Source organism: Sus scrofa, chromosome 8 (genome assembly GCF_054392235.1).
Source record: "Sus scrofa isolate SSC_HxYL_T2T_F1_AM1 chromosome 8, Sscrofa_HxYL_maternal_Yorkshire_Landrace_v2.0, whole genome shotgun sequence".
Classification (NCBI taxonomy): Eukaryota; Metazoa; Chordata; class Mammalia; order Artiodactyla; family Suidae; genus Sus; species Sus scrofa.
The window spans coordinates 80,784,380-80,800,084 of record NC_139390.1 but is presented as its reverse complement, the minus strand read 5'-3'; the positions used below and the strand labels follow the sequence as shown (position 1 = coordinate 80,800,084).

General features: G+C 34.4%; 1 protein-coding gene across 11 annotated transcripts in view; it reads left to right on the top strand.

The window, feature by feature from the left end:
* Positions 1–13,843, top strand: part of RBM46 (RNA binding motif protein 46) — a 51,778-nt gene extending 37,935 nt beyond the window's left edge. For 3 of the 11 annotated variants that reach the window (XM_084973933.1, XM_003356986.5, XM_084973932.1), the window contains exons 5-6: positions 5,208–5,267; positions 11,817–13,843. In XM_084973933.1, coding sequence (XP_084830059.1) covers positions 5,208–5,263 — 56 coding nt within the window. In that variant the 3' untranslated portion in view covers positions 5,264–5,267; positions 11,817–13,843. The remainder of the gene's footprint in view (positions 1–5,207; positions 5,268–11,816) is intronic. The other 8 variants (XM_084973936.1, XM_084973934.1, XM_084973935.1 and 5 more) reach the window with 3 other exon arrangements.
* Positions 13,844–15,705: the final 1,862 nt, after the last annotated feature.

The window sequence follows — 15,705 nt, the reverse complement described above, 5'->3', positions numbered from 1 at the left end:
CCATTTATTTAGGCTATCTTTAATTTTTCCACAAACATTCAGTAGTTTACTGTGTAAATATTTCCTACATCTTTTATTAGATTTATTCCTAGGTATTTAATGTTTTTCAATGCCATTGTAAAAGGTGCTTCTTAATTTCTGATGGTTCCTATCTATATCAATATATTTATTTTTTATCTCGAATAAAACTATATGAGTCTAATGGTCTGACTCTACATTATTTAAATTTTTCTGCATACACAGTTATGTTAATGGTAAATAATGAGCTTTTTTCTTCTTTTCTATCCTTTTCTTTTTTCTCTTGTATTATTGCACTGGCTAGAACCACTTGTCCAGCATTGAATGTAGATAATAATAGAAGGCATCCTTGTAAACTTGGAACATTTCTCCATTAACGTGTGATGCTTGCTGTGGTTTTTACTATAGAAACGCTTTGTCACTCTAAGGATAGTTCCTTCTATTCCTAGTTGCTAAGAGGTTTTATCACAAGTGGATGATGGATTTTTTTCTGCATCTATTTAGATAGTTATATCTTTTTTGTCTATTACTTTAACATGGTGATTGATGTTTAAATGTGACATCTGAAATAAACCCAGTTTGGGCATGGTACATTATTCTTTTATGTATTGCTAAATTTGTCTTTTGATATTTTCTTCAGGATTTTTACCTCTGTGTCTGTGCTCATTAGTGAGATTGGCCCATAATTTTCCTCATAAAAACATTTGGGAACTTTTTTCTCTTTTACTGTTTGTGTAAGATTGGTGTTATATATTTTTTGGATCTGTGGAGTATCATTTAAGAAGCCATCTTAGTTTAGAGTTTTCAGCCTTTTATTTTACTGCATTCATTCCTAGACTATGAATTTCCCTCTTAAGTATTATTATGGCTGTATCACATATGTTTTGATGTACTTTATTTTTATCATCATTTATTTGAAAATATTTTCTGTTTTGATTTCTTTTAACATGTGCATACATTTCTAAACATGCGGATATTTTTGTAGTTAAATTTTACTATGATTAGAAAGTATATATATAGATATAGATATAGGTATATACATAATCTTTTTAGGGCCGCACCCTCAGCATATGGAGATTCCTAGGCTAGGGGTCAAATCAGAGCTGTAGCTACCAGCCTACACCACAGCCACAGCAGCGTGGGATCCTTAACCCAGTGAGCCAGGCCAGGGATTGAACCTGCATCCTCATGGATACTGGTCAGATTTGTTTCCACGAACCACAACTGGGAACTTCCAGAAAGTATATTATATATCCAGAAAGTATATCATATATAATTTTAGTCCTTTGTCTTTTGTTTTTTAATGACCAATTAAAGTAAGTATTTCATGCCTGCTTAAAAAGAATGTGTTTGTAGTTGTTAATTCAAGGGTATTAGCTTGCTAGGGTTGCTGTGGCAAAGTACCACTATCCAGGTGGCTTCAGCAACAGAAATTTATTCTCTCACTGTTCTGGGGGCTAGAAATCAGAAATCGAGTCTTGGTAGGGGAGAACTTCCTTCCTCTTTTAGCTCCTGGTGTTTGCCAGCAGTCCCTTAGTTCATTACTCTGTCTCTGCCTCTGTTGGATATAATCATCTTCTCCCTGTGTGTGTGTCTTTATGTGGCACTGTCCTCTCCGTGTTTCTCTGTTCCTATAAGGCTATCAGTCATATCAGGTTAAGGGTCCTCCCTACTCCATTATGACACTCTTAACTAAATACATCGGCACTTAGTCTTTTTCCAGATAAGGCCATATTCTAAGGCACTGGGGTTAGGACTTCAGCATATCTTTTTTGGGTACATGGGTCTCACTCATAATGTAAATTAGGCCAAGCTTATCATTCATATTTAAATTTCTGTATCTTTCATGTTTCTTTGTCTGATTACTCTGTTACTTACTGTGGGAGAGTTAAGAAAATTACCCACCATGTCTATAGATTTATCTGTTCCTTCTTTTGGTTCTGTCAATTTTTGCTTTTTGTATTTTGAGGTTATGTATTAGGTACATAAAAAATCTAGAATTGTTACTTTTTCTGATAAAGCATATACCTTTTATCATTATACTGTGTCATTCTATCTGTCTTGGCATTCCTGCCTTAAAGGATACTTTTTGATATTAACATATACTTAAGCTTTCTTTTGATCAGAGTTGCATGCATATATTTTTCCATTTTTCAGCTTTTACTTTTCTTTTATCTGAGCCTTAAAATGAGCCCAATATATAGTTAGGTTTTGTTGATGCTGTTGCTGTTGTTTGTTTTTGTTAAAAGTCTGTGTTTTGAGTGTTTGATTAGCTTGCATTGACTGTACCTTTTGGTATAGATAGAATTCAGTCTCTGGTCATGCCATTTGCTTTCTGTTCCTTGTTCTCTGTCTCTATTCTAGTTTTCTTTTCTCCTTTCTTGCTTTCCTTTGATGGGATGTTTATTTGCCCTTTGTTCTCTTCTAGCTGTTAATCATAGGTTCTATTATTCTTTTAGTTACTACCCTGTAGACTTCAACATGTATTATTAACTTTTTGAAATCTAATGATTTTATTCCATTCCAGATAAGGCACTTGGTACACTTTAACTTTTTAAATTTTCACTTCATTTTATGGAGTGTCTTTATATTTCCAAATATCATAAAACCTGTATGTTTTGGTCTCCTACATACCTAATTATAATAGTTTTTAATATATATTTGTTTCCATTTATCATTTACATATGTTTGTTTCCTCCTCTATTATCCAGCTTCAACTATGATTATTTCTTTATTCTGCTAAAAGAACATTCATTTGTGTTTTCTTTGGTATGAATTGTTTATGACATTTTACCCCAGTTTTATTTACCTGAATATGTCTTTAATTTACCTGCCTTTTGAAAAGGGTATTTTTACTAGATGAGCAGTTATTTTCCTTTAATTCTGTTAGGTATATTAATTCCACTCACTGTCCTCTGATTTCTTTTGTTTCTTTTTTTTTTTTTTTGTCTTTTGTCTTTTTTGTCTTTTTTTGTTTGTTGTTGTTGTTGTTGTTGTTGCTATTTCTTGGGCCGCTCCCGCCGGCATATGGAGGTTCCCAGGCTAGGGGTTGAATCAGAGCTGTAGCCACCAGCCTACGCCAGAGCCACAGCAACGCAGGATCCGAGCCGCGTCTGCGACCTACACCACAGCTCACGGCAACGCCGGATCGTTAACCCACTGAGCAAGGGCAGGGACCGAACCCGCAACCTCATGGTTCCTAGTCGGATTTGTTAACCACTGCGCCATGACGGGAACTCCCTTAGTTTTTATCTTAATTGGGGCCTGAACCACCTAATTGGTACTTGAATCAATGTTTTTCATTTTTTTTTAGAAAATTCTACCTTATTTTGTTTTCATATATTGCTTTTGTCCCATTTTCGCTTTCCTTCTGTGTAGTGCTCCAATTACATGTATGTTAGACCATCTTTTACTGTATCCCATTTATGTATCATGTTCTGTCTGTACTTTTCTATTCTTTTGTATTTCTGCATATTTGCTTCAGACCTATTTTTTGTTCATGAATTCTTTTTTCATTGGTGTCTAACATGATAAAACCATTCATTTTAATTTATTTCTCAGTTCTGAAATTTCATTTGATGCTTTTTTCTGATTTCCACTTTTCTTCCAAAATTTTTAGTCCTGTTTTTTATTTCCTTGACTATATTAGTCATAATTATTTTAATATGCACTTCTGCAAACTTTACATTTCCCATAGGTATGTTACTGCCGATTTGTTTCTGGTGGTTTTAAGTCTTATTGTTTTAGTCGAACTATTTTGTTGTTGTTGTTGTTGTTTGTTTTGTTTTTGTTTAATGGCTGAACCTGAAGCATATGAATGTTCTTGGGCCAGGAACTGAACCTCAGCCACAGCTGTGAGCTGGATCCTTTAACTCACAGGGATCAAACCTGCACCTCTGCAGTACCCAAGCTGCTGCAGTTGAAGTCTTAACTCACTGCACCATGGCAGGAACTCCAGGACTGGTAATTTTTGCTTGAATACCAGATATTATATATGAAAAAATGTGGAGATAATTGGAAGCTAACATGCTGTTAACTTTATTCAGAGAGAATTTATTTTTGCTTCAGAAAGTTGACCCCAGGCAGGGATTGAGAAGATTTGGATTTCAATTTAGTCATCATTAAAGTTGGTCTACTTCTAGTTCAGTTTTATTCAGGCTTCCAGATGTACCTCACCAGTAGCTCCTCAGCTCCAGTTTTTGTCCTCTTATCCTCAGAAATTTGTCTTTCTCTTGCTGTCTTCCCTTGCCTCTCAGATCCCTCTGTAGAATGGGCCAGTCCTTCTAGGGGAAACACACCTCCAGGAGATGTGCATACCTTTTTGGATTTCCTTCTTGTCTAAGATCACAGTCCCAGAGTTCTTCAGTCTTGGCCATTCTCAATGGTTTTGGAAAGTTAGCTTTGCTTTTAATAATTGTCTGCGTATCCTGTATCCTCGTTCTCACTGGGAGGGTTTATTAAAGTTACCTATTTCATTATGGAAAAAAGACTCTTTTTTTCTGCTGGGTTATAGTCTTTAAGATGGCTGTTTTAAAATCTGCAGTTTCATGTGGCTCATCAAACATTTTTCATTTGTTTATACTCTCATTTCTTAGCATGTATTTGAATATATATCCTTACCAGAAGCTTTAAGGCATATGAAGAGAGATCCACTAAAATGGATAGATATCTAAAGTTGTAATGTATATGGTTAAATTTGACAAGTAGATAGTTTAGTTTGTTAATAAGCAAATGTTTTTTTAAGATTAGTATTATTTTGGCTATTTCTTTCTTTCTTCCAGAAAGAAAGTATGTTCGTATTTTTCAAACTCACCTAGGTTCATTGGCTCTCCGCTTGTCAAAAATTGTGCCCTCTCATTTGTTTTTAAAGTCCTTTTCTTAATGTATTGGTAGAGTAGTACTTCTTGGAAAAACCAACTATTAGGACTTAATTTGTATAGAAAGATTTGTTTTTCTTTAAAGTATTTAACTCATAATATTCATTCTAAAATCAAAATATTGTTGTCTTTGTTCATCTTTGCAGAACTTCATAGTAATATTTATCACTTGTTTCTTTTCCTCTAAATTTATATTCATATTTTACTGATCAAATAGTTTTTAACCAGAGTTATCAAGGATTCCATGCACTTCCAAGATAGGGATAACATCAGTCTAAAGACTCAATTCTTTTCTGTCTTCACTGCTTACAGACAGGGAACACAATCTCTTCAGCCTGGACCTTTATAGAAGAATTTGGAGAAAATAAACAGGTAAGAGAAAGTCTCTTAGGAATATTAAGTGATATATTTAGTTTTCAGAAATCCAGTTATAAATTATTCTTTTTAGGGTTTTAAGAAGAAATATTTAAAACTGTCCAGTGAAACCTAGTGTAAATTTCTGCTTATTATAGCTTTGTTAATTACAGACTCATTAAGCAAAGTTTTAGAAAGTTAAACTGGTTTCCATATTTCAGGTCTTCTAAAACCTTTTAACATGCCAAACCAAAATTATTAGTGATACAACTTAGAATAAAAGTTATAGAGTTCCCTTTTGGTGCAGCAGGTTAAGGGTCTGGCGTTGTCACTGAAGGAGCTTGGGTTGCTGCTATGGTGTGGGTTTGATCCCTGGCCTGGGAATTTTCACAAGCTATGGGCACAGCCAGGAATAAAAAAACAGCATAGTTATTAGGAGTCAATGTTTAGTTTTTGCAACATGGTACTGAGCAGGACAAGTTTTAGTAGGAAGTTAAAGGCAGTTTATAGTTTGAGTAAAGATTCTTATTATCCAGATTCGGTTTTACATGTAGAGGCAAAAAGAATGTTGTAGTTCTCTGGGTAGCAAACCATGTGTTTGTGAGTAAGTTGCTTTACCTTTCTGTGCAGTTTTCTCCTTGTTAAAAAGAAATATAATAATACTTACCTTGTAAGGCTATGTAAGGGTTAAATAATCCCAATCTTATATAATTATTTTTTGAAAGTAAGTGCTCAATAAATGTTAGCTTTTATTAATAATAATTCATACTTCAGATACAAAGAAATATTTATTATGCTTGAGACTTAAAACTATTTAGATCTTAATCTTAGCACAAAAATTCAAGTATGTGATGCTAGTCTCAGAACTGCCTTTCCTACAGGTTTTTATGGTTCAAATTTTAAATTATGAGGACTGTTTTTACTGATGGAAATGAAACTTGAAAAGAGTTACTATATTTCCTAAGGCTTTTATCTTCACTTTTGCTCAGGTTTTTTCCTCATGGTTTTTCTAGTGAGCTGCAATTTTCAAGCTGTACTGAAGCCTAGTTTGCTAAGCTCAGATCATAGTTTTCCTGCTCATAAGCTCTTATGTTACTCTCTTTCCAGTGGTATAGAAACTAGCATTAAAATAATTAGACATAATTAATCTCTTGTTACAAAGGTAGCAGACTGGAAGCTCTGGATATAGTTCGTTTGGTATCGTCAGTTTTTTGAAAGGAAAAGCACCTAGGCTTCATTTCAGTAAAAATGGCTTGATACCTTTTGTTTTATATTTGGTCGTTTTTGAGTTCTTTTTTTGTTTGTTTTGTTACATCTTGGCCTCTAAAGGGAAGGCATTTGAGTTTGCAATCACTATGTTTAAAGTATTTTGAGAAAATTTTTCAGATTTGTTTTTAATGTTTTCCCATTCCATAGTATCCTTATTAAAAGTTCTTCCTTCCCAAACTGATTTGCAGTTATTCACTGAATTAACTGTTTCTGTGGTCAAGTTTGGAAAGAACCACATACTTTATACTCCCCTTGAAAATGATACTGCATGTTAACAGCTTAAATAATTGTAGTAGCAGTCTCTTTAGCTGTTAAATCCATCTCTTCTAAAAATTTCCCAAGGTGTTTTTTGGCCTAAGGAATTCTTGATTGTATGGGATGTAGTTTGGAAAACACTTAAACTAGCCCAAAGAAACACTTAGGATTCCTTTTTTGATGTATAATTGAAGTACAGTAAAATGCATATATTTAAATTGCACACTTTGGTCAGTTTTGCTTTGTGTAAACATCTGGGAGGTGACATCACAATCAAGATAAGAAACATTTCCATCACCTCCACTCTAATCCATTCTTCCCCCTACCCTCTTTCCCAGGTGACCACTGGACTGATTGCTGTCACTATAGTGACATCAGTTTGCATTTTCTAGGATTCCAAACCTTTTTTTTTGAAGGCTTAAATTATAATCTTTAGAAAATTTAGACTGAAACAGCTGTAATTTCTTAAAAATGAAAATACAGTTATCTGGCAAAGCATATGTTTCTGATAATTGTTATACAGGGTCAGAGTTTCACAGTAAGAGTTTAAAACCCAAATCACTTTTTCAGATTTATATGATAAAATAGTTGTAAATGTAGAAAATAATTTAGTTAAAAACAAAAACTGATGATTTCCCCCAAAATCGAATCTGAAAAATATAATTACCCTAGTAAAAAATAGAGAACTAATTAACCAGAATTTTATAAGGAAATGGTTATAGACAATAGCTTTCTTTTTTAATCCAGCCATCTGTTAGTAAGATTAGCCTACTCAAAGCCTCCTATAAATCATCTTAAAACAGAAATATTGACCTAAGTTTACTCTGTGGGCCTAGTCTTAGAAAAAGCATTGACCACTGCAAGTCTACTTTACCTTTTTTGTAAATTTGGTTTTACTAGTCAATTCCAGCCAAAAGTATCATTTAACAATAGTTAATGATTTTAAACTATTTCATAGGTTATAAGTTGCTTTTTATAATGCTATTATAAAAACTTTGTTCTGTAGATGAAATGGTTCAGTAAAAGTTCTTGAGTGATTACAGTTACAACTATTTGAACATTAGAAATTGAAATAAAACGGTAAAATGAAAAATTTTCAACTGTTTTATTGAGATCTCATAGAAATCTAAAGAAATGCTTAAAACGCATATTAAAGGTATGAGGAATGCATTTCATAGATCAGAATGTCAGGTGCTTCGTCCTCATACATGGCTGTTGGTAGTGTTAAGATGCTATAGCTCCCTTGGAAACTAGTTGACAGTATCTCAAAAAGTTAAACATAGAGTTTACCATATGACCTAGCAATGCCATTCCTAGTTATTTACTCAAGAGAATTGAGAACATATGCCCATGTGAAATATACAGCCAAAAGGTGGAAGCAGCATGGATTTCCCTTGACTGCTGTGTGGATGAACAAACTACAGTAACTCTATACAATGGTTATAAAATGGAATGAAGTTCTGATACATTCTCCATGATTGAGACCTGAAAACATTGTGCTAAGAAGCCAGTTAAAAAGGACCACATAAATTATGCTCTTCCATTAATATGAAACATCCCCAAAAGGCACATCTGTAGAAACAGAAAAATTAGTGGTTACTGGGGCTGGAGGAGAGGGAATGGGGAGAAATGCTAGGAGACACAGAGGTTCTGATGAGGGTGATGAGAATGTTCTGGATAGAGGTGTTGGTTGCACAACTCTGTGAATATACTAAAAACCATTGAATCATACACTTTTAAAAGGTGCATCATAAAGAGGGGGTTGTGAAGGTGGACCTCATGGAGCTAAGAAGAAGAAAACAATTATGAGGACTTTGCTTTTTAATGGAAAAGTAGTTCAGAGTATCTGCTCAGAGAAAAACTAAAAGAAAAGATAGCCAAAATTAATGTGAGAAGATTCTTTCACCAAACTCACTTTAAAGCTCTATGCAGGTTTCCCTTAGATTATCTGCCTGAAACAAATGCAACTAGAGAACCTCTGATGTTTGGTCAGGACGTGTAAGAGAATTAGAAACAAAAATGCAAGACACAAATAGAAGAAAACATCAGTGTATATCCATTGCTTAGATTTTCTCTGAGGAGCGTGTTGGTGGTATTCGTCTCTCCTGTGGGAGACCAGTTTGTAGTTGCTACGGTGGCGGGGCTGGCGAGCCGCTGGTGATGTGCTGCCAGGCTTGGCCCTGGCTCCCATGTCTGATGTGAGGTCACAGTTATTACCCACTTTGCTGCTCGTTCCAGACACAGCTTTGTGAGCCAGGGTCCTTTCAGCAATTACTGCTTGATTAGAATTGGCACTTAAGGTTAAGCCTGTTTACTAGTCTTCACATAGATCAAAGTTATTCTGTGAAACTGTGTTCATTCGAGATGTAAATATGAAATTCAGAGAATTTGATCAAAATTCGAATCACTATATTGAAGCATTATGTTAGAGTAAGTTATTCTCATCCATTTTTCATTTATTTTTGTGCAAAAGGGCCTTTGTCTTCAAATAAATTACTACATAAAGTTTAGCATCTAAAGCAAGGGACTTCAGAGCTGCGTGGACTGAGGTGGGAGAGTGAGGGTCGGTAGGAGTGGGCAGAAGCCAGACAGCTTAGGCATCCTATGCCGTGTTCCCCTCCCCCTGCCCACAACAGCCATTCGAGACGCTTTCCCTCAAACCTGTTCTGAGAAGATTGCCAGAGTAAGAAAGCTTGATCAAGGGGAATAATACTAGGTATTGGGAGGCCTACTTTTTAACTTGTTCTTTCTCCATTTATCTGTAGGAATATGAAACAGATACTTAATGGTTATCTTTTGTCTGTAATCTTCTTCAGTGAAAGAGGCGACTTGAATTAAAGACTTCTGAGGACTCAACCTAGTCCTAATTTATTATTTTGATTTAGTGAATCCTATTGGTCAGAAACTTTATTGTTATCAATGATAAAAAGACAAAACCAGTAAGGAATCCACAGACTTGATCAGATGCTCTACTACAGATGTTCAAATGGTCACTAAACCATAATAATAGTCATTATTAGTCCTAAGGGAAATCCAAATTAAAGTCAAAACGGGACCCCATTTCACATCACTGGATAGTGATGTTTCACAGCACTGGCAGTACCGAGCATATGTCGCTGAGGCTGTGGAGCAGCTGGAGCTCTCCATTTCATTGATGTGAGTGTCAAAATGCTCACGTTGGAGCACTGCTCAGCCATATCTTTCTCTCCTGTGTGACCCGGCAATTCTACTCCTAGTTATTTACCCCCAAAGAAATGAAAATATGTATTCACAAAAAGACTTGTATAAGAATGTGTATAACTGCTTTATCCATAATAGTCAGAATTTAGAAATAACACACGTCTTTATCAAAGGTGAATGGGTAAAGAAATTGTGTATCATACACTGGACTGCTGTACTCAGCAATAAAAAGAGCAGAGCACTGATATATGCAACATGAGTGAATCTTAGAAATTATCTTGAAAGAAAGAAGCTAGATATAAAAAAATACTTTAAGAACACATTTTCTCTGAAGTCCAAGAACAGGCAAAGCTAAGCTGTCGTTGAAAGGAATCAGAAAGTGGTTGCCTCCAGCGGAAGGGCTCTTGACAGGAAAGGATAATGAGAACTTGTAGACCGATGGTTATGTTCTATATCTTGCTGTGGGTGTTGGTTACATGGGTTTATACAGTTGTCAAACTCATTGAAATGAACACATAGAATGTGTGCATTTTATTGTATGTAAATTGTACCCCAATTTAAAAGGTGTTGGGACAGTTGAATAATTCTCAGTGTAAAACGTACATTCTGAAATTGGCTCCGTATCATTCCCCTAAGAAGGAAAAAGGGGAGTATAGATCCCAGTCTGAGGGATTAAAGAGCTAAGGATGTTCATTGGGACTAAAAAGCAGGGGTGGGCAAGTAAATATATGCTAGGAGTTTTCATTCATTTATTAATTGGTGGTTTCATAGAAATCAGTGATGTTTTCTGAGTTTTACTGTCTCAGATAAATTGTATGTTAGAGGAAAACATGGTTCATCTAGGTTTATCATTACTAATTATTTATCTTAAGTTTGATATGCCTTGTCTTTTCGAATCATCCAGATATTTTTCCAAATATATTTAGATCATTAGATTGTAATAAAATTAGTTTTGAAGTGCTTATAAACATCTAAAGCTTTTCATCTCCTAATCTTTATAGTATTGGTGAGGAAATTTTTTTCTTATCCTTTATAAATAAAGTCATCAAAGTGAACTTTTAATTTTGTATTTTAATTTAGTCTTCTTAAAAGTGTGAGAGTACAGTTATTGGTTAGTGTATTTTTAAATTGCAGGTTTACAGTAGGGGAATATCAGAAATGCAAATTTGCACACCCAAGAAGCACTCTGCCAGTAGCTAATTGTCTGTCTTACGTGTGAAGCCCTTCGCCTGAAGAACTCTTTGATCCACATTTCATAAATATGCTGCATTAGCTCTTGAATGGCTGTAAACCTAAAGTGAGAGTGATTTCTCTAAAAACTACATTTCCTCAGGGCAGAAATGTAGCTAATTAAAGATCCACTCTTGTAAATCATGTTGTCTCTGACCACATTGTTACAATTTGAAGGATCTAGATGTGTCACATATACGGGACTAATAGGGAATTGACCGTATCTGTGTGATAATCTTTAGAAGGAAATAATCAGAACTTTTTTTTTTTTTTAATGCAAGTATTTGAATTATCAGGAGCACTAAGTTTTCCGTTTATACTCAATACCATAATGATTCAGGCAAAGTGAATACTTTAAGAAAAAAGTTCTATAATACCTGGAAGTATCCTACTTTGGATATTAGAAAAGCAAATGGTATCAAAGTGATTCCTTATCTGATTTCAAAATACAAAAATAGAACTGCATGCCTTAAGTGTATTTATGTCTTCTTGGAATGAACTGCTTTTATTGCTCTTATGGTACCATTAATAAAAATTACAAGGTTATAAAATCATTCTAACTAGAGTTTTACAGTATTAGAAATTAAACCTATATTTAACTGATTTTTATTTTTCTATTTTTTTCTTAACTAGGTCCTTTCTGATGTTGCTTGAACTTATTCTCCCTGCAGTTGATCTCATTCCTGTTGGCTTAATATTAAGACCCATGACAACACTAAGTTAACGTTCATCTTTTAGCTCTCACTTATAGTACCAGGAAAATACAGAAAGAACTTTACCTGGAACATTCAATGACCTAATTTTTTCCATTCCTAGAAGCACCATAACTTTTATAAGGAATCATCTTACAGTCATTTGCACACCCTTGGCTTATCTCTGCACTAAAGAACATAGTTGAGTTTTTGGGAAGTACAGGATTTACAGATTTGGTCTTTACTAGTCACACACATCTATACACATTATAATTAATGAAGCAGGACATTATTGATAAATAAGATGAATGTTCATTGTGGAACAATAATGCTTCAAACGTTGGCTTTTTAAAAAATAATTTGGTTTAATTTTTGGATTTTTCTATCCTATAAGTTGATAATGTTTCTTGAAGTTTATTTGATTCATTTTATTATTTTATGATACCAGTAGAATTCTAATGTTAAATTGGTTTGTTGAGTTGTATAAATGTTTACAGTAGTATTTAAATAATGAAATATAGACAGTTTTTGCAACCCAGGGGTGAATGTTTCTGCTCCTTGATACCTACCTAATACAATTTCAAAAAAGAAGTAAATATGAATTCACTGTTTTTTATCTTTTCTTCATGACCCCTTAGTGTTAGTACCAAATTTAAAAGGAGCTTCATTATGGATGGAGCAAAGAGAAATCAGAGGTTCTCTTTTTTGGTGAACATAAAGATACACAACAATTAATAGGTAACCAGGAAATAGATAATCCAAGAATGCATTTTAGGAAGAGCTCTGAAGCATTGTGTCGCTGAAAGCTTACATGATACCGACCGATGACACTTTCGGTATTTGCAATGCAGTGAGTACTGACAGTCTTTACCAGCAGTATAATATTATCAGGCTTTTGAATGTTCGAACATTATGTTAAACTGTGATTATAGTTTTTATGCTTTGTCTCTTTGAATTAAATTTGTAACCATAAAGATGTGCAGCATAATTGTTATGTATTTATTTACAGACTACAATTTTCGTCGCAGCTCAATAAATAGCCTTTCCCCTGTTAGTGCTACCCTCTCTTCTGGGACACCCAGCGTGCTTCCTTACACTTCAAGGCTTTACTCTTATCCGAGCTATTCCTTGTCACCAACAGTGTCACTTGCTAATGGCAGCCATGTTGGACAGCGACTGTATATCTCCAATCAGGCCTCGTTCTTCTGAAGAAAATACTGTAAACAGGAGTATGAAAGTTTCTTTGTAAAGCCTGCAAATTAAAATACTCTTTTATTTTAGAATCGGGTTTGCACATTTGGTTTTAAAATGATAATTATATATTTATTTCAACATAGTAAAACATCACAATTCAGAATAACTTACACTTGTAAAACTTGTAAAAATGCTAAGTTTAAAAAGTTACTCAGTGATTTCTCTTGATAAAGGCATAACAAACTACTATTCTTTTTAAACTTTCGGGATTTTAAATAACTTCTAATTCCTGAGTGGTCAGTAGAACCTAGAAGTTTACGTTAAATTTTTTCATTATAACTTTGCTAGAGTTTCACAAACATTAAAGCACTTGCAGACAGTGGTTACACTAGATTTGATTACCAAGGATCACCATCTGTATTAGAGATTAGAACAATTCTGTAACCAGAAGCATCTAACTATTATGTAGAAAGAAATGAAGGGCAAAAAGATTAAGATGCAAATTTTATGCAGTACTAAAGAAAAAGCAGTCTACCATTGTCCTTGAAAATAACTATAAATATTTCAGTTGATGATTATTTGTTATAGAAATAAATTATAATTTTGCTGTTAATGTATTTAAGGTTTTTATAGTTATGCTTCATTTGTGTTTGATATTCACTGTATAGTTGTTTGAGTAATAAGTGTTAGAGTTTTTTAATGTTGAAATCATGTGTTGTTTAATTTTTGTACTTGAATTCAAATTCTTGGACATTAAATATGCGATGCTTCTAATATGCATGTGTTTTTACTTTTGTTTATTAGTATGCACCCAAAATTTAGCACTTAACCATCGCCTTGACATTCTGAGAACAACTCCCCCTACTTCGTATATAATCATAGGCTCAGTGTTTTCACTGGGACCAAAGCAAAAGATACTGCAGAAAGAAAATTAATAGTTTTGTAAAACATAGTAACAAAAATCCTTTTCATAGACCAATAGGAATATTTTGTTGATGAACCTGGTGATGTTTCCCCTTTTTCTGGTGAATAATTACTGAATCTAGGTCATTTTGACTATGTTACTTACTATTTTAGTAGGATATAATGAATGAAATAATGAGTCTATAATGAATTTTTTTATTGTTTTTTAGGGCCACACCTGCAGCATATGAAAGTTCCCAGGCTAGGGGTCGAATCAGAGCTATGGCTGCCAGCCTACACCACAGCCACAGCAGTGCGGGATCCTTAACCCACTGAATGAGGCCAGGGATCAAACCCGAGTCCTTATGGATACTAGTTGGGTTTGTTACCCCTGAGCCACAACGGGAGCTCCTATATTGCATTACTAATGAAGGTCTACAGAGACAAAAATCTTTCCACTCTTAGATACCAGACGTTAACTTTGAGATCAACTCGTTGTAGGGGACATAGGATTTTCATAAATAGAATGTGAAATAGTTGCAAATATTCTGCTAAAGTTTTTTTTTTTTTCTAGCAGAAGTTATTGGAGAGAAAATTAGTCTCACTTTTTTCATTTCTAAAGGTTCATTCCACCTAACCACATGCAATGCTTAACTTTCCAGTTTACTGCCTTAGATTAACCTCTAATTGAAATGAGCATAGCACCATGCATAATTAGCATTAATTTTTCTCTGACATCTGATTTTACAATTTAATTACCATGACTCATAGGTTCCTATCACTCTTCAGCAAACATATAATGAGTATTATTATTTTGTCAGCTGCTGTGGAAATACCCTTGGGAGGCAGCAGTGACTCAGATTCCAAACCAGAAAAGTTAATAGACACATGAATTTTGTTTTTCATAGAAACATTTCAGATGGCCAAAATCATCGCAATTGTAAGTTCCCACATAACTTTTTCACTTAAGTTATAGAGTTAAACTGCACATTTGAACTGCACAGGTCCTCTTGTACATGGATTTTTTTTTTTTAATGAATACATGTTGCAGAAGCACACCCTCTGTGCTTACCTGAATCCACCAGTAAAGAACCGCGGATACTGGACTGTGGACACCCCTAACTCCCGTGTTGTTCAAGGGTCGGAGCTTCCCCGCCTCTCAGTGTATTTGGCTATCTATAGTCACATGATGGGAAATCAGGTTTGATGACCATTTCTGCCAAGTTGCAGCTCTTTGAACTTGTGCACAGCTTTTAATCTCTCTGAGCCATACTTTCACATCTGGAAAAGCAGGATTATAAATAAATCTTCTAATGTTAAAGGTAAAACACGTGCAAATAGAAGACACTCAGATGGTAGCCCATGTTCTTTAGGTATAATTCTGTAGAGGGTATAATATTCATTTATTTGTACTAATTTTTCATTCCTTCCACCCCCTTCAACCAGAAATATGTAAATCAGTGCATTCATATCAAGCACTGTCCTTTTCTATGATGTTATGGTTGAGCAGTTAATTTTGTTCATACTATATGTGAAATTTTATTTGACCATCTGTACATCTTCTTTGGAAAAATGTCTTTTCAGGTCTTTTGCCCGTTTTTCTATTGGGTTGTTGGGGTTTTTTGCTGTTGAGTTGTATAATTTGTTTGCATATTTTAGAGATTAAGCCCTTGTCAGTTGCATCGTTTGAAACTATTTTCTCCCATTCTGTAAGTTGTCTTTTTGCTGTGCAA